The following is a 24,118-nucleotide window of genomic DNA, read 5'->3' as shown; positions in this document are numbered from 1 at the left end:
CGTCGTAAACTTCCGATGGTATCTCCGTTATAAAAGTTGCGGAAACAGAAACAGAAACGAATGTTGAAAAGCGCGCGGAACTTCCGCATTTGCAGAACCAGAAACAGAGATCCGTTGCATCACTACCTATAACCTACATAGTATAACGCAATGCATACAAATTTAGATAATTTATACGTCCAGATAGACTGGGACAGCTGTGAACACGTCGAAAAAATAGCGGCGAACTAGAAAAACGTAGCTGTTGTGCACACTAAAGTACTAAACGTGTCTGTTATCATGCGTTTAACCACAGAATAGGTAAGACATCGTTTCACAGCAAGAGGGTATATCTAGAGTATAAACAAATCTTATAATTAATATATTTACAATACTACCTATGATTACATTAAATTAAAACTATCATTACGGGGAAGTGTAACAAGAATACTGGCAGCATTACCGCGTTGGATAGCTAGGCTGATCCGTTGACGGAAATAGCTGCTAATATTGAAGTGCGTTGATAGTACTTTGCACATTCCCCACGCCTCTGGGCCCCGCGGGCCAAGTGTCTCGATAATAGACGGCACAAAGATTTTAGACTCACTGAGACCGACAAACTTGCGACGTTTGCTGTCTTGGGATTGCAATTAAATGAAGAAATCGCTGAAGCTTTATATTTTTAAAACAAGAGATTTTAATGTTAAATTTGAATTTCGCGTTACTGAGAATTAGGACCCTGATAATAAAATCAAATCAAAATCACTTATTTCATATAGGTCAAGGAAATTACACTTATGAATAAAAAAGTATTATTATTCTTATTACATTAACCTCACCACTTGGGGAAAGGTTGAGCTTCTAAGACAAGAAGTGCCAAGAAATTCATTGCCACTCTTATAAATCAATACATACAGCTTCCTCGTTTTACAAATTATTTCAATTACAAGATAATAATATGTAAAGTGATGGATTAAAAATACAAACGTTAAATGCTCTATGCCTTACAAGAGTAAGTAAAAAAAAACACAAGAGTCATAGAGTACAGTACATGGATCAATCCAAGGGTATTATGCATTGCTTTTATTGTGCTTTTGATAGAAAAATAACTTTACTGGAAATAAAGATTTCAAAATAGACATAATTAATATTATTTTCAATCAACCGTGTTCTTGATTATTGTTTGTGTTACACAACAAAGCATGACTGGTTACTGATTGATGTTCCTTTGAACTTCGAAATAACTTATTTACCTTTGGATTATTTCAGCTTTGTTTAATTTTGTTAAACGGTATGAAAACATTCTAGTTTAGAATTCTGTCTAATTTTAGTGTTTTGTAATACAAAGTCCGGGAATAATATAAAACTTTCCGAAACATGAAATTTTATGTGGAAATGTAAGTTTTCATTTGAATGACAATTCTGCGGAATTTCATATATGTCATATTATTGACTGGCTTTAAATAATAGGACAAACGATCAGTGACCATAGCTGCTAATGCTCTGTTGCAACTCCAAAGGAGTCACTTTAGTTTTGACGCTTAAAAGGGCATGAATCCAGGGCCGTAAAACATGTGATAAAGAACAGGTTGGTGTTACTGTGGCATTACACTGGGTAGGTACACGCTTTCTATAACGCTTTATCGACCTAGAAACACGTTGAAAGGAAGCTAATTTCAAATCTTAGCTCAGGTACAGCCGTTCAAGTGGATTGCGCACTCGCGTTGTCACACTCAGACGGGCACGGTGCAGGACAAAAGGACTACCACGCAGTTAAGCCAAGCCTCTAATGAATATAAATGATTCTGTATTGACAGACCTTCAACACCGTTCGACGATTTGGCTTACGGAACCTATTAGCCCACGTATATTGTGTTACAAATTGAGTTCATAAATACTTTTCATGTATTGGCCAGATTGTTCTTTTTATAACATGGAGTAATGTACCTACAACGATGACGTTAATGAACCTCGATCATTTTGTTCTTGATAATATATCCGTGTATAGACACCAACGTTATTTACAGCTTGTTGAGTTTGCGCAGATCACGAATGTCTCAAAAATACATACGGCCTTGTTTAAATGTACTACTTACTTAAATGTACTATTGTACGTACTCTCCGATTAAATTATTTCATTACAGCTTGTCTTGTCGTACTTCAAATAACGGGCCAAGTGCGAGTCGGACGCAAATCGATCGAAGAAATTAATTCAAATTTTTATATTTTATTTCAGATACGAAATTTTTAGCCCCAGATCTAAGAAAGGGTGTAAGAAACTCAGCGGGAACCTTTTTTGTAATAAAATTTCGTTAAGATAAATTATAATATAATTATTATTAAATAGCCTGGTCGATCCATTCCAACGGTGTGGCACTGGCATACCATCAAGCAAGTCATTTATGTTATAGTAAACTTTACCACATGAACGTTTTCTATCTTTGATCTTGTAAAATTTTAATTACTACTTTAATTTAAATTTGTTCTTATATATTTTTCTTATAATTTGTGTAGACGTAGTTGTATAATGTTTTTAAGATTTATATAATTCGTTATTACTTTATAGTCGACAAACAATCGTCATAATAGTATATTTCATTACGAGTGCGGAAAACCTGTCATTGCAAAGAGTTCCGACATTTGAATATTTGAATATTAAAAACACAAAATGGCGCCAACCATAAAAGAATATAAGCAGAGATTTTTTTGTTTTCTTTACCCATTCTGGGCAGGCAAAAGGAAATATACAGCCAAGTCTTCAGTAGATTTTTTTATTGATATGAAATGAAATGAAACCTCACCTAACTCATTGAATCAAATCATTAGATTTGATATTGAAACAAATTAGTAGCTTCTCTTTAGATATATTTGCATGAATCCTAAAAACTTCTATGAATTTTTTTGTTGTAATAACTTCGTGGTTGGATTATTTCTTTTTAATAGACATTATTTTGACAGTTGGGAAAGAAAACGCACGAGTGCGGAAAAGGTAAAGAAAAATCTCGAGTGTGTAATAGCCAACATCCCGAACGCTATACGTCCCTGCAATACGCCACTTTTTGAGCAACTGTATTAAAAACATATTTTTACTGCATGTCTGATTGCCTGTAAGTAGAATCGCAATTATCATTATTTTTTTAAGTATGTTGTAATTATAGTGGAATGTATGTTGTAGTTTCTGTAGGTAATCTTAAATAAATAAATAAAACATTTCTTTTATACCTCTTCTGGGGTCATCTTTTAATAGCAAATATATAGCCCAACAAAAGACTAACTTGCCTTACTTACTTTCGATCGAGTAAATAGTAGCCACAATGAGTGTATGTACTTAAATAACACTAGGTAAGTATGTCCTTTTGAAATACTTTTGGAAAAGATTTTTTTTTAATTTGCTATAATGGCTATTATTTGATAGCAGCTGTGGTGATGAAAATTTGTTTAGGGCTGGTTTCACCATTGGAGAAGAACGCAATTAGGACACGTTGAACTAAAGTAAACGACTATGCAGAATCAATTCGCATTTTAACAACATTTAAATGAACGCAGGTTTGATGTTTTTTTCATAAAATTAAATGAAAGGGAATTTGTTTGAATTTAAGTGCGTTTTTATTGCTACGTTTAGTATTGATTTTATTATTTTACCAACCATTTAAATAAAGTTAGCGACAAAATTGAATTGTTAGATATTCTTTAAAGTTATAGAGCGACATCATTTGACGGCTAATGAAATGCAAAGAATTGTAGGGATGTTGCAAGTGGGAAGTAATCAATCTCAGGTATCTCTGCATTTTCGCATTCATAGAAGTGTTATTTGTCGTCGTTGGCAGCGCTACAATAATACACGGGAACCCGCTGAACAGCATTCAGGCCGTAAAAGCAGTACAACCACTCGGCAAGACCCGTACATACTGACTGCAAGACGCCAGCCGATGTGAACCGTTCGAGAGATAAGTTTGAGGCTACAAAATTCAAGTGGTGTTGATGTGAGTCCCCAAACTTTGCAAAATCGACTGCATTAGTACGGCCTACGAGCTCGACGCCCAATTAGGTGCCCACCAATACGTCACGGGAATCGCGCTCGTCGAAATGAATGGACCCTGGAACAATGGGATAAAATTACGTTTTCCGAGGAGTCACGATTCGGGTTTAGGCCTGATACAAAAAGGGTGCGAGTGTACCGTCGGCCCGGTAATACTGAAAGGCTCAGGTGCATTCAGGAAGTTCATCCATACAGCGGCTCAACAGTTATGGTATGGGCGGGTATTATGAAGAACAGGCGAACTGAGCTCGTTTTTGTAAATGGAAACATGAACGCTGAAAATTACGTTAAGGATATTCTCAGACCTTATGTCCATTCATTTTCACAAACCTTTGGCTCCGATTTTACGTTAGTGCATGACAATCTGCGTTCACGTACAGCTCGGCGAACCAGTCAATACTTGGCAACGGAGAACGTCCGGGTATTGCTCTGGCCTGCAAAATCGCCAGACCTCAACCCCATCGAACACGTATGGGACCTGCTCCAGAGACGGATCTACACAGACGGCTCGAAAATGGCTTCTGGAACTGGTGCTGGCATCTTCTCACAGGAACTGAACATACACACTTCCATACCCTTGGGCACACACAGCTCCATCTTCCAATGTGAGTGCGTAGCCATCAAGGAAGCCGGCAGCGCAATATTAAGAAGAAAAGTACACGGCCACAGAATCAGAATTCTTTCTGACAGCATGGCGGTACTAACAGCGCTGAAGGGTACCACCCACAACTCAGCACTAATACACGAGTGTCACCAAACCCTTGAACAAGTTGCCTCTTATAACCGGGTAACTCTGCAATGGATCAAGGGACATAGCGGTTCGTTGGGAAATGATGCAGCGGATGAGCTTGCAAGGCGGGCATCGGCAAATCTAGTGACTGGTCCATTGCCACTACTGCCACTGTCATCACTAAACAAACACCTCTTCACAATCGGCGTAACGGACAGTCCTAAGTGCAGAGGCTGTCTGGCCGAAGGCGAAACGGTCGCTCACGCAATCCTGGAATGTGCGGGGGTGGCCAACCAACGGGCAAAAACCAAGTTCCAAGAAGTCTGCGAACACCCCAGGAATGTTCTGAACTTCTGGAAGGAGCTGGGCTGGTTGGAGTAACTGGCCATTACTGCACGCAAAATGGACCCATGCTAGTGGTCTAATTGCGGAAACAGGAGCCCCTATACCATACCATACCATACCATGCTCCAGAGACGGGTTTTGAAGGGCTTGGACGGTGTGAGAACAACCCAACAGCTGAAGGATTTGCTGCAATTCCATTGGGAGCTAATACCGCAAGATGACATAAACAGTCTCATTAATTCAATGAATAATCGTTGCCAAGTTCTGAATAGCAGAAGAGGCCATACTTTGTATTAAATTATCCTATTCTTTCACAATAAATTCATTTTCTTTAGAAATTTCATTTTGTTAAAAAAATGTTTAGTTGATTATGTTAAGTTTCTGCACTATATTCTAATATTGTTAATTTCTGTTATTAAAAAAAACTTATTAAGACAACAGCTGTTATTTTTAATCACAGGACCCTAAAAATATTATTTTAAAAATAAAATACAACGTTATAATGTGAAAAACCATCTTAAAATTTAAATTAGTACATGCTGTTTAGACTTTTTTGATGTGTGTATATTGCCAGAGGACATCCGACGGGAACCAAACAAAAATAAATTTAAAAAACGATTGAATTATTATTTATTGTTGCAGTAACATTTGTAAAATACGTTTTAGGATTAATAATCATAACTTTCGTTATTGGGGAAACAGAGGCCCATATTTTGTTAGTAACAGGCTTAAAATCCATGTTAGTACTCGTATATTACAATTTCTACGACTTGCATTATCTAATATATAAAATTCTCGTGTCATGGTGTTAAACGTTGTACTCCTTACTAAACGGCTTGACCGATTCTCATGAAATTTTGAGTGCATATTGGGTAGGTCTGAGAATCGGACAACATCTATTTTTCATACCCCTAAATGTTAAGGGTGGTCCACATGACTTTTTTTTTTTTTTTTTTTAATTTGTTTTATTATGAGTCAGCATTAAAAAATACATTCAACTTCAAATTTTCACCCATCTACGATCAACAGTTACTTTTGTATAGCGATTTTAATATCGGCAATACAACGTTTGCTGGGTCAGCTAGTATAATATAATTTATTATTAATACATAATTACATGGGATAACTTTGTTAACAATCTGAGACTTCGTGTTTTTATCGGACAAGAACTTGAACGAATCGTTGCAGTATTGGCGAATCCAGTTTTCCCGATTCATTTTCAAGATACTGTTTGAGCTCGAACGCAGCCTTGCCAGGACGGATGACGTCCTTTTCCTTATGATGGCATAGAAATCATTCGTTCGTGCTTCAGCAAACATGCCTGATGCACAACAAAACGGCGGGAAGCCCAGCAGCATCCTAAAACTATTGTTACCTATACTGCACTCATAGCGTGTCGGGTGTCTTTTGAGTGTAGTTGGTCCAATGCCCCCTCCCCCGTGCAGAAGGTTTTACAGTAGACCTTAAACAGCGTAATTTTTGCTTCCTTGCTACATCGGGTGAAACTTCGGGCCAACTTATTTCACCTTACGGCTAAGGCTCCTCGTTTTCGTTCTATGTCCACCTGGTCTCTAGGGTCCTCCGTAATATAATGACCTAGATATATGTACTGGTTTGAGTAAAGTCCCATTGAGTGCGATACTAGGCTCATATTGCACTTGCTTACTCAGGTATTCACTTTTGGCCACGTTTTACACTAACCCATGTTTAGCAGCGTATACCTTACATGATTGAAGCAACTCTCTGATCGAGCCGGCCGTAGGACCCAAAAACACCATATCATCTGCATAGCTTAGATTATTTACACAGATGCCGTCTATCCAGCACCCGACTGGCTTTTTGCTGAGTTCCACGATCAGCTCGTTCACGTACAAATTGAAGAGCTTAGGCGAGGTTAACCCCCCCCCCTGCCTCACCCCGCACTCAAATCCATACGGCTCAGAGAGCTCCCTTACCCACCTGACACTATTTAACTGGTTCGCGTACCAAAATCGCATAATATTATGCAGCTCCGGTTGTACGCCAGCTCTCTCCATCTTTTTTCAAAGCACATCGTATGCCACTAAATCGAAAGCCTTGGATAGATCAAGTAAACAGGCATACACCGGCGTTTTTCGGCTGGTATAATATTGGACAGTCTGCTTCAGGTTTAATATCGCGGTTTCCGTTGAAAGTCCAAAAATTTTTCGAGAATAACCCATCTCATCCCAAGTTCTTCCAATAGGAAACTGAAACAATGGTAAAACTTGGTGTTTATATTCAAATTCAAATTCAATTTTTTTTTATTCAAAATAGGATTTATAATCACTTCTTGAACGTCAAAATCTACCACCCATTCAAAAGAGCCTCAGACCTGAGAAGAATGGGCGCAAGAAACTCAGCGGGCTTTTCTTTTTATATAAAATACGGATTACAATGTAATATCGTACAATAAACATTAATAATTAAAGAGCCTGAGGGTGTTCGCTTTAATCCCAGTCCGTGGTGTCATTAAGAAAATCGTTTATGCTATAATAACCTTTCCCACACAAACGTTTTTTAACAATTCTTTTAAATTTCGTAACACATTTGTTTTGTACATTTTCTGGGATCATATTGTAGAAGCATATACATCGCCCAACAAAAGACTTACTAACTCGACCCAACCGAGTAGTAGGCATAACAAGTTTATGTTTGTTCCTCGTGTTAACATTATGAATGTCACAGTTTCTAGAAAATTCCTCAATGTGCTTATGAACATACAAAACATTATCAAAAATGTATTGAGAAGCAACAGTCAAAATGTTTATTTCTTTAAATTTTTCTCTTAATGATTCTTTAGGACCTAGGTTATAAATCGCGCGAATAGCCCTCTTCTGCAGCACAAAGATAGTATTAATATCGGCCGCACTGCCCCATAACAATATACCATAGGACATAATACTATGAAAATAACTAAAGTATACTAATCTCGCCGTATCTATGTCAATTAACCGTCTGATTTTCTTAACCGCATATGCTGCAGAACTAAGCCTATTCGCCAATCCTTCAATATGGGGGCCCCACTGCAATTTGGAATCAAGAGTAATGCCAATAAATATAGCAGATTCCACTGGTTTTACCACCTCTCCATTTAATAAAATATTCGCATCTACATTTTTGACATTTATAGGTAACTGTATCTGAATTTATACCTAAGATATCAGTGTCTGCACATATCCATGTCTGGTCTGAACAAAAACTACAAAGCTCATTCCAAAAAGGCTGGTTTGGGTGAGAATTCAAGTCACCTAACATGTAAACTGATTCCACATCGTTATTTTCAATTACCGCCTTCATTTCACTTAGACAGTGTGTAAATTCAACTACATTTTCAATCGAGTCCGTTGGCATATAAATACTGAAAGTAATAATAGTTTCCTCATTTTTTAACATGGCTTTTACAGCGCATAATCTAGAGCTGTCATATTTTTATATCGTTACTGACTTACAGATGCCCCCTCTTTACTTTAAGAGACTCGCTCGATCCTGTAGACAAACTGTGTAAACAGTTTTACAGGACTTTATATTATTTTAAGAACAAACTGTACGCTTTTAATAAATAAATGTAACTCACACAGATAGTCTCAAGACTTGTAGCCAACTTCCGAACTATAGATTCTGAATACTTTGGCAAAAATAAACAGAGATAGTTCCACTTCGATGGGTCCAGGATATGCAAGAATCGAAGGCAATTTATGTGCTGATGAACTTACAAGAATTGTCGCCAAAAGCTATCGACTCAGCTCTGAACACTTCTTCAGCGTCCCAAGAAATCCTCATTAAATATTCTTATAATTTATTTTAACTCAGTTGCTTGAAGCCTCCTTTCAAATGTTCAGAACAAAACGTTGTTGTTAATTGTTACCATTCCTCACATCATTACCTATATCTTTTTTAAATAGATACCGCTAGAGCTATGGCAAGAAATGCCATACTTATCTGTCCTAAAAATCATTTTCGAAGTTTGCGACTTTTTGGCGCACTGGTAGGCGAGTGGCCAATACTTTCCCTGGGTGTCAAATGCAGGGTCGGTCAACTTTAATCTATGAGCTGTAGGTTCGTTAATAAATAAAACAAAGATAATATAGTGTAAAAAAAAGAATTAATAGTGATCTGTTCTCAAGTGACAACGTCAATCCCGTCAGACATGTCAAATACAAGTACACTTGATGGTCTAGAAGACCCTTAAGAAAAGGGTGTGTTCCAAACTTCCAACTTCCAAATTCAAAAAGATGTTGGTGTTGGTTATCCATATTTGATTTTTATCTGTCACCACTCACCACTGTATTGTTTACAAAACAAAATTAAGAAAGACAGTTCAAAATCAAATTATTCATGCAATAATAATATAAAACAGTTGTTGTTGACTTCTTAAATATACAAAATGCGGCACCCTTCCCTAGTGACTTGGATAATTTTAGTACCTGTAATTCTCAATAATTATTTCAAAGGTAATATTTTTCGTCTTCGACGCTCAAACATTTAATTTGGTGCTTATATATTGTGCTTATATATTATACTTATGTTGCAGTTGATGCTTTGGAATGTTACGTTTGTGAAAATCAAGAAGATAACACAGAGAAATGTGTGAAAACTATAGCAACTTGTGAATACAATCAGGATGTATGTTTAACGGAAATTCGTTGGGGAAGTACACCATATTGGTCACAGGGAGCCAAGAAACAGTATTACGTATCTAAAAGATGTTCTAATAAATCTGAATGTGCTATAACTAGGCAACAAAATATGCCTTTGTGTACTCATATATGGTATTTAGATTGGAAATGTTCAGACTGTTGTCGGGGAGACAGATGCAATTATTATATTATTGTAAGTAATTATCAATTTTATTATTCATATAGGTAAGAATTTAAGTAACTGTACCTTCACATGGTATTACTGAAGTATACTAAAGCAAAGTGGATGAACTCTATACAGAGACCATTCTAGAAGTAAGTTAGGATTCAGCATTCATTGCAAAATTTGTACCTACTGAACCTTCCGAAATCGGCAGTGCCTCATGGCGACTAGATTTTATATGATACATCAAAACCGAGAGTGCCTTACGGGACTACTACACTACTCCCCCATCAAGTTCTGACCCTTATTTTGTTTATAAGATGGTTTATTTTGCATGGTCTTATAGCTTGTTACAATAGCTTTCAGATACATTCACTCAAATAATCCTTATTATAAGCAATTTATTAATACACATAAAATAATATGCATTGATTACACTGTGTTTGCACCAAAATCATGCTAATATGAGCCATACCACCATACCATAGGCGATCAGTTTGCTGGAATGGAAAGGTTTAATCAGACATACAAAATAATGCTTGGAAGGCCTCTGTAATGAGACTATTTGTGTTAGGTAGATGGTGCTTTTTTTTCTCATTATTCTCAACACTAACCTATGAGAAATATGGTCACTACTTCATCCTTAGATACCATGTCACTTGTTTTTAATCTGAGTAAGTCTGCTTGTTCATGCTGTTATCTTAAGAGGGCAGAGTAACTCTGCCACATACATACCCTTGAATGATGAAACTAACACAAGCTAAAAGTTTAAAGGGGCCGTTCATAAAATACATCACACTAAAATCAGCTTTTATTGACCCCTCCCCCCCTATTGTCACACTGTGTCACACTTTCTGTGAACCCCCTAGAAATATTTCGTCACAAAAACTAAGACCCCCCCCCCCAAAGCTGCTGAGTATGATAAATTCTAAATGATAGTACACAAATTCTGAAAATTAAAAATATTTCGGCAATAAAGAGTATAAAGTAATTAACTGAAGAGTGTAGAAATAGAGAAGATGAAAAAAGGGTCTGTATTAGTTCACTGCTAAATGGGAAATATATGAGAAACAGTATTTTCATTTGTTACCGAATTGAGAGTGCAGGGAAATGTTACTCTCTCAAGTATTGGAAAAACAAAGAAACCAGTTGTGACGGATTGCAACGCCGCTAGAGTCGCGCCACAGAGCTTGCGCTCATGTAAAAAAATTATAAACCGCGAATATCATGTTGCCGTATATGTCATGTCCCCCCTTGTCACACTCAGCCAGACCCCCCCCCCTGTAAGCGAACGTGTTTTATGAATGGCCCCAAAGGTAAAACCTAAGTAATAAAATAATATAAAACTTAACATTTCGTCTATTCTACTTTCAGAGTGGGGAATCTGCAAGAAAACCAGCAATATTGATTGTGTTGGGATCAGCAATTACTATATTCCTTAAGACTTTGATCATCTGATTCATGACATGCTTAATAATTTAATTTAAGATTACATGACTCCATGAAATCTCATACTGCCTTTTTTATAATGCAGTATTAAATATCCGTTCAAATGTGTAGGATTTATACTTGTGCTTTGAAATTCTCAACAAGATAGTCACAGTAGTATAACCTACTATCCAACCTTGTATCACAATCTGATACTCTTATTCATTGCATGCCATTATTCATTTCTATTTTACCTAGACACTCCCACTAGCCTAGAGTTCATTTGACAGTCCGTAACTCAATTAGATGCACCTATTCCTTTGGAGATCTGTCTCCATTTGAAATATTTTAATGTATTTTTATTTTTGTATGTTATACAAACTAAGATTGTACAAGAACAATCCAATAGGAGTTAGTGTAGTGTATAATTTATACTTTATAATTATATTTATACTTATACTTGATATTAAGTGGTATATTTTTTAATGGGTAGTAATGTAATAATAATAATTATGTAGTAATCATACATTGACACACTTTTAATAGTAAATATTATAGCCGTAACTATTGGCTCTATTTAAAATATATATAAATACCTCATTTTGTTCATTTCCAGTACAAAAAACTGAGTGTTTTACAATCTATTATAAATTTTTTATAGCCTGACCGTTTTTGGTAATTGATAAATTATTATATAAACTCATGTGTATGAATGTTAGTATAGCATTGAATAAACATATTATTTCTGACAAAGTCCTAATAAAAATCATCTTATTGTGAGAGAGACAGTAAGATATAGGTCTAGTCAATTGGGAAAAGAATCAAAAGAAGATGAGAAATAGTTTCACACACAACAACCATACTCTTTGATTGACAAAGATTTTGTGTCATTCATTCATTTACAAAATTTATGAATGCAATACTGCCCTATGTGTGAGTATATTTAGCAATTATGATAGGTGACATCATATTAGATTATTTTTCTCCATTGACTCGGCTTATAATTATTAGCATTTAGTAGTGTAAATCCTCTCTGTTTCAATAACTTAATAATTCACCACATCACCAAACAAATTAATTTTTCATATTCATGATCAACTATAAGATATGGATTGATATATAGATATTTATTGTAGACAATATTATGTAATCTACACTTACATTGATTTACTGATTCCATTTTATAGCTTTTACTTTTTTACCTATTCAAATGGTTATATATAATAATATGTAATATCAAGATAAATTAAACATATTATTTACAATTTTATTATAGTGACTTTATAGTTAGTTATAGCTTGTAAAAAATGTTTGTTTAATTACATTTTATTGATTCCGTCCAAGAAAAACTTCTGTAATTATAAGTCTGTGTGTTATTATATTGTCTATGTATATTGTGTTCACTTTATATGTTTACATATTCATATTTATGACAACCCTGCACATTTAAATTAAGTTGTCATTGCTAGTGGTCTACAATATTTGTATTTTGTTATATTTTATTGATGTCAATTAAATTTTACATATTCTGTCTAAAAATGAAATGTGCAGTTACAATTTTAAGATTTAGTTTAAGTTTGTAACACATTATTCTAAGAAAAGTTTAGATAAGTTTTACTATTTCCGTCCTTATATTCCATCCATATTTATATTAAATGTCTACAAATGGTAGCTAATTGTTTTAATCATATTTTATATAAGATGGGACAAACCAGCAAAAGGTCACAATCACATGATGGAAAGCACCAGAAGCAAACACCCATGGATAACCACAACACAAGGGTCAAGACATGTGTTGCCTGCCTAAATAGCAAGTTGTCCTCTATGATTGAAGATCCATAAGTCATATTGGTTTGGGAAAACTGCAGATGATAATTACCGCCGAAAAAATTTCTCGAAAACAACTGTTGTATAATGCAACACATCAACATTATTCAGTTGAAATTTTGCATTTTGACGTAATATCCACTGGGGGAATTAGGGTGTATTAACCCAAATAATTTCCACCTTAGATAGTTGCTGGCGGTGGCTTGTAGTGAAGTACTGTCTGGCTATACTGAGTACACCAAACTTTTTAAAGGACAGTCTGGACTTCTCTTCCAAGTGACAACAGAGTTAGAGATATCAAAGTGATATGACAAAGGGAAAGTTTTTAGCAGTGAATGCGCGTCCAATTTAACCCTAAGACTTGGGTCTTAGGGTTAAATTGGACGCGCATTGGACCATTTTATCGGCCCCATATTTTTTTTTATGGAATCGCAGGACAAACGAGCGTACCTGGTGTTAAGTGATCACCCGTGCCCACATTCTCTTGCAACACCAGAGGAATCACAAGAGCGTTGCCGGCGTTTAAGAAAGGTGTAAGCGCTTTTTTTGAAGGTACCCATGTCGTATCGTCCCGGAAACACCGCACAAGGAAGCTCATTCCACAGCTTCGTAGTACGAAGAAGAAAGCTCCTTGAAAACCGCACTGTGGAGGACCGCCACACATCCATATGGTGGTGATGATATCCTAAATTGTGGCGTGTCGTGCGAAGGTGGAATTCGGCGGCGGGAATCAGGTTTAACAGCTCTTCGGAACACTCCCCGTGATAAATGCGGTAGAAGACACACAATGAAGCGATGTCTCTACGCAACGCCAAGTGATCCAGCCGTTCACAGAGCGCTAGGTCCCCGACAATTCGAGCTGCACTGCGTTGCACGCGGTCAAATGGATCGAGCTGATACTGGGGTGCGCCAGACCACAGATGACAGCAATACTCCATGTGTGGCCGGACCTGCGCTTTGTAGAGCGCTAGAATGTGGGCCGGCTTGAAGTATTGCCACGGAATTGGCAATCGCTCGAAATTTCGAGACCCAGTATTCCGATACTAGGCGAGGCTTTAAGGGAAGTGTTGTCGAAGAGCGGTGATACGGCAAATAGGGTTATTTTTAGTGGTAAACGCGCAAACTTGAGTCTTCTGGGGATTAAATTGGACATGGTTCAACTTACCCCATTCCGCGACCTTCTCGAGAGAGGTCCAGAGTGAGTAGTATCGGCCTATGGTCAGAGTCGAGATCATGTAATACACTCAGCTCTGGAACTGCGGCGTCGAGTACTTTGTATAAGGCCAGGTCTATGATGTCGCCGCTTCCGTCATGCATATAGTGCGTCCACGTTGGGCCTGTAACTTCATAGCGGCCCTCAACCATCTCTTGGTACATAATGCGTCCCGTTGTACAAATTCTGCTTGAGTGCCATGCCGTGTGTTTGGAATTAAGGTCACTATCGTGGGGGTGCTAGCGTTGAATAAGGACCTTTAGAGACTGAGCGTTTGGCGATTAAATAAAACAACTGCTTGACTGTGAGGAATATGTGGAAAATATATGGAAGATATATTTTATTAAAAGGTTACACGATATATATACAAAATCCTTAAAACTAGTTACCCAATTACAATCGTTACTTAAAAAATATTTACAAGTTCAGAAAATACACACCAATACTAAAGCTTACATTTTAACCAATAGTAAAACGTTTCATTCAATAAGAATTGAGAATAATATTATATGTTCTATCTCGCTCTAAAACTAATGCTATCGCAGTTTGTGTAAACTCGCGTCAAAGCTCGATCATACGATGTCAATGAGCATTCCGCACCTACGCTATTGCTCATTGATTAAAATTGCATGAATAGCGATTGAGTCCCGACGCTTCACTCGTCAGTCGAGTCCGCTCGGCCTTGCTGTGCGGTTGTGTAACGCGGAGCATATGACTGATCACGTAAGTATGTCTGCGATCGTCGAGAGAAAGTACGATGCTTGAATTTCACTGAGATGACTACTGGTGATCTGTATGATTCTATGAGTTGATGTACAGCATTATGAAATGGTTCTTATCAGAGCTAATATTACGTTATATAAAATAAAATGTTCTTGTCATAGCTAATATTACGTTATATAAAATAAAATGTTCTTGTCAGAACGAATCTTTCGGCATACGCTTATTACAGTTAATTATGCACGATTACTATTTCTACGATCTATAATGCTACGTTACAAGTTAGGTATTAGACATTTGTGTTAATTGATATTATTGGTTGTAGCTACAGCTACAGACCTTAATTGCAATTTGTTGAATTTTGTTCCAGGTGGTCTGTAAATGGCGTAGGTGTCCATTGTTTGTCCCGCTATACTAATGGTTACACCTAATGTCTGAATCCCGTTGTATTCTTTAGCAGGGATAGGCTGATATATAACTCTCCTATGTACTAGTAGCCATAGTCCGCGATGCACCTGTGCCGTCGTCGGCGATATCTCGTCTTTTCTGTAGATGTGGTGGTTCGGCACCTTGAATTTGTCATTGGTATGCAGATGTGTATCGCTAACTAGCATAATGTCGACTTGGTACTCTTGAAGGAATGCTCGCAATCGACGCGCCTTCCCTTTGAGGGCGTTCCAGAATACAATTTTCAGACTACTCTTCATTTTCAATCAGTTGACTCAGGCTCTTCAGGGCGGTCCTGTCCACGTCCGTTAGAGATTGGAGCAGCTTCATCATGTCTCTTAGAACATTGACGTCTGCCCCATCTCCTCCGATTTTGCAGGTACCTCTGAGTTTCGTTTTGGGATTTTGCCCCGCTTCTTCTTACCAAATGAGCCTCCGTGTGGGTTTGCTGGGGCCGTTAGGGAGGTCGCAGCCGTCTCTTCCACCGTTGATTGTACGGTCAGTACTATCCCCTTTCTCCCCCGAGGTTGACTGATTTCGGGTACAGTACCGCCGTGTTAGTTATTCATTTCCCTTAGAAATATCGGGCAGGGTGCGGTCCGTCACAGTCCGCCTTCGGGCGAGGGCACTCACTGGCCCTGTGAGGCTCTCCACAGTGTACACACGCTTGCTGTCGGTAACAATTGTGTGAACTGTGGCGAAACTTTTGGCATTTATGGCACTGCGTGGGGCCCATCTTGCCCCGCCATGCTTCTTTTGTCAGCCCCGGCATGTGTAGCAGCTCCGCAACCTTTTTGTTCGAGGGCTGCCTTGATTTCCTCGGTGCATGTTTCTGATAGCAGCCCTGGGATCGCCTCCTTGGTGTTTCTCTCATCGGGTGGGGAGTATGAGTGCCACTCGACCCCTGTCTTCTTTTCTAGGTCCGAGAAGTAGGACTTAAGCAACCTATACTCGTTCTCGTCTTCTGGCAAGAACCTGAAGCCGTTTTTATAAGGACGGCCGTTTGGCGGGCGCTTGAGTTTCTCCGCCAGTGTTTTAAAGTGGTTGGACCAGTTCTCCAATAACTACTGGCGGGTATCGCGGCTCCTTCGGTTGTTCTGCATTGGGTGGCGTAGATCGGACGTCATGGTGCAGCGCTGGGCGGGCTGCGCTTGATGACGGTAGTCTGGCACCCTTAGCAGGCGCAGGTCTCGCGGCGTTGAGTGGCGCTGGGCGGGCGACGTAGGACAGCGTACGGCGGGCAGCGCTCGCCTTGGCAAATGTGACCCTCAGTGGTTTGGGCGCCTCCACCTGAGGCCGTGACGATATTGGCGCGGCGCGGGCGACACTGATCGGCGACGTGCACGCTTGCGAGATGCTTGTGTGATCTCGCGCATTTTATAGCAATGGGCGGCAGCGTGATCATTGATCGCTGAGCGAACTCCAGTGCAACCTGGTCATCCATGGAGAGCTCTGTTCCTTCGTGTTCTGCTTTCTGTATTCGGAGATAAATGCCCATCCACCTCAGCATACCGTCCGACAGTACCTCAGCATTAACATTAACTGAGCGAGCGTGAGGATATCACGCTCGTATAGTGCTGTCGGCGATAATTGATGCGGTAAGGCTCTCTCCACGCAGATCTCAGCGGTGGGTGTGCTAGGGGGCGGCACTTTTTGTGAAGTACCCTCGTCTTCATTTGGTGTCTGCATGGCTTCCTCTGGATTTGTTATTTGGCTTTGTGACGGGCCAGGTGATCCATCGTGGCTTCTTCCTTGAACGAATGCGTGTGACCTTGGGGTCCTAACCATGCGTGATGTTAGGTCCGGCTTCGGAATTCAAGTTGAATGGATAGAAGCTACGCTCTTTTAGTAGCGTAATTGCGGTCACTCGGTGAGGTTGTGTAACGCGGAGCATACGACTGCTCACGTGAGTATAACTGCGGTCTTCGAGAGAACGTTTCGATGCTTGTACTTCGATGAGTCGACTACTGGTAGTCTGCGTGATTCTATGACTTGGTGTACAGCATTATTAAATGGTTGTTATCAGAGCTAATATTACAGTATATTAAATATTATGTTCTTATAACAAATCTGTCTGCATACGCTATTACGGCCAATATGCACGAATTATAATTCTGCGATCTATATTTCTACGAAGGTATTACGTTAAAGGGTAGATATTAGATTAAAGTTATTTGTTGTAGGTACAGCTACAGATGTATGAGATTTGGTCCTTATTATGGCAAGTTTCAGGGCAACTTAGGTTAAATTTTATGGAGAACTCCAAAGTGAAATCACTTAAAAACCTTGGTTTTTCAAATTTAGGATTCAGAATAAATCAGTAATAATATCAACTATTTGCAGTATAAGTCTTAAGCACACTACTTGTACTCTAGCATGTCTAGCTAAACTTAGAACAAGAGATCATTCTCTTTGTGGTTCTAGCTTAGATGAGTGAAAATATGTGGATCATTTTGTTTTTCAATTGCCCTTGCAATCTTCTTTGTACTATTCTATACCTACCTTCTGAAGTTCTCCGCCAAACCTCAACAAAAAAATCTTTCTCTATATCTTTTTTAAATATGTATTCTGTGTAAATATATTAAAAAGAATAATCATCACTAATATCAGTAGAATCACTAAGTGCATAAATTCAATAAATGAAATAATTATATTTTGTATGCCAATTATAGAAAATAGTACTTGGTGAAATCTTAGTACCGATCAATACCGTTATAAAAAACAAATACTGCTGGGTGGTCGACTTATGTGAAATGGCTAAATTGTGGTGGTCTATTCTTCCTACTGTGTCTTGAAAGAGTTTTGACGTAATCTTGAGTGCTTGAGTCTTGACAGTTGACAGTTCATATAGACATTTGGTACCTAGCTGTTTTTTTCGCTTTTAATTTATTATTGATATTTTACTTTTAGTGAATATTTTAATGTAGTATGTAATGTATTAGATTTAAATAAAAATAAAGTAAATTATAAATAAAATAATTATGTTCTCACTACCGCGAGCAGTCTTAAGTACGTAATACAAAAGAAGTCGAGATTTATTATAATGAATAAATATAATTTAGATGTCTCTATTTTTCAGGTTATTTACGTCCAGAAAAAATTCAAATACTATACAGTGCGGGTATCAAATATTTTCCACCACCAAAGAATTATGACGGTAATGTAGCCTACCAAATTTAAACCTCAGCTTCATTATATTGTGAAAAGTGCAAAATCTTATTATTGTTATTGTTTTTTAGACATTGAAATACCCGAGAGACCAAGGCTTAAAATGATGGACAAAGTCCCTCTCTATCCATCCAATATCAAACCTCCGAAAATGCAGAAGCGGTTGAGGTATATGAGAGGGCCAGAAACTTTACATAACACATTACAATTAAAACAGTATGGTGTTGTGGTATGTGTTAACATTAATATAATATATATATATGTTATAATACATTCTCTGCAATCACCAGATATTTATTATAATTTAGATGTGTGTTACTTATTACTATCTGTCGGATGCCGGATTTCGTATCGTCAACTGGATTTAATTTTATTTTATTATTATATTGAGCCATACACCTAAACCTATCAAACAATTACTCTAATATTAATCCATTTACCTACTCTGTCAATCATACTTCATCCTTCATCTATCTGTGAAATACAACATTCATTCATTCACTCTATTCTACTTCAACTACTTGCACACGACACCTCAACTACACAAGAAACTATAATTATATCTAATCCTGTTAAGACAGACGAAATTTACATCTTTAAGAAGATATCAATTTTTCTTTTGTTCATTGTGAACACTGTCATATTTTTAATTTCAATTGTATTTTAGGCAACTGGTGGAGGGAGATTACGGCATGAACATTTTGAAATGATTCGTTTGCAAGTAGCTAGAAGACTAGACATGAAGAGAATGTTTGCTATCTGGCGTGTAGAGCCTCCATGGCAACCTGTAACCAAGAAAGGACAGGGACAACGAATGGGTGGTGGTAAAGGTGCAATTGATCATTACTGCACACCAGTAAAAGCGGGAAGAATCATTTTTGAAATTGGAGGAAAATGTGAATATGCAGAAGTAAGTGCGGGCTGATTTTTCAATTTTTATTGGTTTATACTTTTAACTCCATAAAGCCTTATTGAACTAGTTACTACAATTTGAAGAGTTTGCAATGATTTGATATCATTATATTTCAATTATATGCTTCAGAAACATCTTGCATGTGATGACAATAACCAATGTTAATTCCTCTGTTTTAGAAGGTATTTTCAACTTCTCTGTGTGGGATGTCTTATACTTGGTGTCTATTAGCAATTCTACCTGAAAGATTTGGGACTCAGGGAAGTCAGCCCTTGTCCTTCTATTCCCTAAAGAAGTCTTACAGCTTATATGCCAAATCAAATACAAACCCGCTTTTCAAAATTATGGAAATAATTATGAACCTCCATCCCATAGCTTACCTTGTGATTTTAACAGAAAGTATTGTATTTAGCATGGCCATTCCGGTGGACATGATGGAAGGCAGTCATCGAAATTATGAGATAAGGATAGGCAGTTGGTTGTGAGTACTGCATAAAAACCCTTTGAGAACTGCAAAGTTATGATTTTCTCATAACTACTATTCTATGGGTTTCACAAGAGCTTTTTGATTGGGTGTAGAATACAGGTTATTATAACTTGTATCCTAAGCCTTTGAAATCTGGTGTTTCTTTTATATTCAACATTTTTTCTACTGCTTATTAATGATTTGACCTATTGGACTTAATATGCTATGCAGGACTCTTTTGGTGTTTTGGTATTCTTCAAAAAGGACCAAAAGAATTTGTAGTTTTTATCAAAATCTCCCTTCAGAATGTCTTTTATGGTAGAGGAGATATGCAAGTGTACATACAGGTAACCTGATGGTGTATGAATAGCACAGCACACACTTGAGAAACCACAGGAGCAAAATAAAAAGACATGAATTTGAAAACATATTTTCAAAGATGCAGTTTCAACACTATAGTTTTGCTTAGTATTGTAGTACTGTTTCGAAATGTCAAGGGATACCATAGTCATCTGTAAGTTAAAGTCGAATTGGATTCAAAGAAACTTGGTGTATCCAGTGGACACTGCATTGTAAAAGGCAGGACATAACACTAAACTTTTTATTCTAACATCAAGCAGTAGTGTCCTAGATTTATTGTATTTCCATTTGAAGGGCAATGTAGGTAGGAAAAAACTGGTATACACTTAACAATGACACTCAGTGACAACTCACTGAGTGTCACTTACCATCAAGTCAACTTCTTCTCGCTAGGTTTGCTCATCTCGCCACTTTAAAAAAAAAATCCTTTTTGCACTTTCATCATGCTATTGTCAGTTTTACTTATACATATTATAATATACATGTTTGCATAATTGGCTATCAAAACGGGGTGATATAAAAGTGTAGAATTTTAACTGTATACTTGGATTAACTCCAGAGCTAAAAATCCTGATCTGAGATTTCAACTTCTAAGGCACAAAACAAGTGATAGAAGAGTAACCACTAAGTTACTCTTCTATCACTTCTTGAAATTTATACCTATGTTTTGGAGGAGAGCTAGGAATGGTACATACAAAAAGATTGACGAAGCGGACGGCGTGGGGCAGCTAATTTAACTCAGATGGTCACCAGTCTCAGCAACATATGGCATGGCACTCCATAGTTTTGTCTTCCCAAGATTTCTTAGCGGCCATGTTAATCATGTGTGCGTGCGTATTGAGACACCGTCTGTTATGCGGAATGTGTTTTTATAGTGATTTTAAAGACATTGTTTATTCCAGGCATATAATATGTTGCGGATAATTGCTGAAAGATTGCCTTTTCAAGCTGAGCCTGTTTCTGAAGAGATTATGATAAAGAAAGCAGCTGAAGAACAATGGAGGGAGGAAAATAACCTAAATAAATTCACTATGAAATATTTAATTCAGAACAATATTGGTGGATGCTGTAGGCATCTGTCTAAATCAGATCAACGCTGGTTTGGAAAATATATGTAATACAGTGTTATTGTTATAAGTGTAGATATTAAATTGAAATATTAATTTTTATTCTGTAGTTTTGACATCCAAAAGTCTTTGTTTTTTTTATGGAGGGGAGGACTAACGAGCGTATGGGTCACCTGATGTTAAGTTGGAACTGTAGACACCAGTTTTTTGGGTATTACTTCAGACGCAAAACTCCAATGGCGTCCACATATAGCTGGTTTGGCGAATAGACTTAGTTCTGCAGCATTTGCTGTAAGGAAAAATTGCCAGCTCACAAACGAAGACACGGCACGTGACGTATATTTTAGTTATTTCCATACTGTAATGTCTTACGGTATATTACTGTGGGGAAACGTTGCTGATACTCAATCGATTTTTGTGCTGCAGAAAAAAGCTGTTCGAGCAATCTACAATCTGTCCATTAGACATTCGTTGAGAGATAACTTTAAGGAGATCAACATATTAACAGTACCATGTCAATACATATTTGAAAACCTAATATTTGTGCATAAAAATATAGATCGTTTTAAAAAAATCAGTGACATTCATAACTGCAACACTAGAAATAAACATAATCTTGCTCTGATTCACACAAGGCTAACGAAAATAGACAAATCATTCAGGGGACAATGTGTCCGTTTTTATAATTAAATCCCTGAAGAAATTTGCAATCTACAATTAAAAAAGTTTAAAATATTTGTTAAACAGAAACTTTTAAAAAAAGCTTATTATACAATTATTAAAGATTATATAACAGATAAAAGTGCATGGGATTAAAGCAATGTAAGTAATTTTAAGGTCTGCATACTATTTTAATTTATAAGCAGTAGGACTGTATTATTCTATTATCTGTATATTTTCTTGACTTCAAAAAGTGATGCAGTTATCCTATTTTGAGAAATAAACTATTTGAATTCAATAAGTGATCACCGCCGCCCACCTTGCAACACCAGAGGAATCACTAGTGTGTCCTTGCCTTTAAAAAAGTATACGCGCATTTTTGAAGGTACCCATGTGATATCGTCCTGGAAGCATTGCAAAAGGAAGATTCCAAGGCTTGGTTCTTTGAAAACCGCACTGTGGAGGAACGCCACACATCCACTGTTGCGTTCAGGTGGAACTCGGCGGCAGGAATTAGATCAAACAGCTCTTTGGAACACTTCCCTTGATATATGCGGTAGATGACACACAATGAAGCGACATCTCTACGCAACGTCAACTTATGTACAGAGTACTGGGTACCCGACAATTCGAGCAGCTCTGCGTTGCACGCGGTCAAATGGTTCGAGGGGATAATAGGATGCGCCAGTAATTACTCCATATGTGCCAGCTTGAAGTATTGCCGTGCTCTATTAATGACACCTTCGAAGTCAATTTGGCTTTGCCCTCCAGATAACCGCGGAATTGCTTGCGATTTCGAGACCCAGATTTGCCATACTAGACGAGGCTTTTTGTGGTAAAAGCGCAATCTTGAGTCTTGTTGTAATGGAACTAAAATGAAACTCAAATATTTATGTATGTTTTAATAATAGGTAGATTATTATTTGACAATTTAAAGGGTCTCAGTGGTAAGCCTCAGAAATTATACAATAAGTATTTATAAATAATTGTAATAAACTTTATATTGGCATAAGTAACAAAAACAAACTGTATTCTGTATGTTTGAAATGCTTAAACAATTTATGACAGTTCAAAAATTACATAAGTATAGAATATTTTTTTTATAATATTCCGAAATTAATGATTTCTAAGAAGACATCAATACACAAACACGAGCTGAAAACATTTAATATGAGTGTAGAATTATAACAGACACAATACTATGGCAATCCGAGTCCAGGCTAACTTTCCAATTTTTTAAGCGCATCTACAACATTTATACATCTATATTTCTTATAGAGAGATTGTGCAGAGGGCACACACAGTCTATAAATTATATAACATCGTAACAATATTTACAAAGCCTTAATTATAACTTATATATAAATGCAATTTACATTTCAATAAATTAATAATCATTAATGTATACATTAACTATACAAGCGACTATATTTCAGAATATGATATGGCTTTAACATTTACTTAGGCTGCCTACCACTTAGGCGGCGTTCATTAATTACGTGAGGCGAGAGAGTGAGAACCGAATCTCACCCAACCTCACGTGGTGGAGACGGGTCTCGGCAAATATCAAGTTATTTTTTTCCATAAGAAATTGTCAGAAACTGATATTTGTTAATAATTATAATTATTCAAATTGTTAGTCAACAAATCTAACGCACATTAAGTACACGCAAAGTAATTTACATTTAAAATATGCATTTTGATAATCTTACGTAAGAGTTAGGGGCGGGGAGGTCGAGTAAAATCTCACGAAATCTCACTTAGAGGTGAGGGAGTGATGAAAAATAAAATACGTCTCACGTAAGTAATGAATGCTCCCTTAACCGTTGTAGCCGTGTTTATCACATTACATATTAATCCATATCTATGTGTTTATAATTTATATCAAGTGCTTATAATATCAAATCTAAGAAAAATGGAAGATATTGGTTAGGC

General features: G+C 37.2%; 3 protein-coding genes across 3 annotated transcripts in view; 2 read left to right on the top strand and 1 right to left on the bottom strand.

Annotated features, from left to right (window-relative positions):
- LOC126966553 (troponin C-like) overlaps positions 1 to 24,118 on the bottom strand; it is a 208,543-nt gene that overhangs the window by 32,913 nt on the left and 151,512 nt on the right. The window lies entirely within an intron of this gene.
- Positions 9,302 to 13,013, top strand: LOC126966555 (uncharacterized). The gene is made up of 3 exons (XM_050810691.1): positions 9,302 to 9,565; positions 9,646 to 9,944; positions 11,289 to 13,013. Exons 1-3 carry the CDS (start codon positions 9,499 to 9,501, stop codon positions 11,370 to 11,372), a joined length of 450 nt encoding a protein of 149 aa, XP_050666648.1. The 5' UTR covers positions 9,302 to 9,498; the 3' UTR covers positions 11,373 to 13,013.
- On the top strand, positions 18,393 to 21,625 carry LOC126966545 (39S ribosomal protein L16, mitochondrial). Its single transcript, XM_050810679.1, has 5 exons — positions 18,393 to 18,558; positions 18,629 to 18,706; positions 18,789 to 18,946; positions 19,385 to 19,627; positions 21,359 to 21,625. The coding sequence occupies exons 1-5, from the start codon at positions 18,531 to 18,533 to the stop codon at positions 21,572 to 21,574; spliced, it is 723 nt and encodes a 240-aa protein (XP_050666636.1). The 5' UTR covers positions 18,393 to 18,530; the 3' UTR covers positions 21,575 to 21,625.

This window comes from Leptidea sinapis, chromosome 10 (assembly GCF_905404315.1).
Source record: "Leptidea sinapis chromosome 10, ilLepSina1.1, whole genome shotgun sequence".
Classification (NCBI taxonomy): Eukaryota; Metazoa; Arthropoda; class Insecta; order Lepidoptera; family Pieridae; genus Leptidea; species Leptidea sinapis.
The sequence above is the reverse complement of the archived record's forward strand: the minus strand, read 5'-3'. Positions and strand labels throughout refer to the sequence as shown.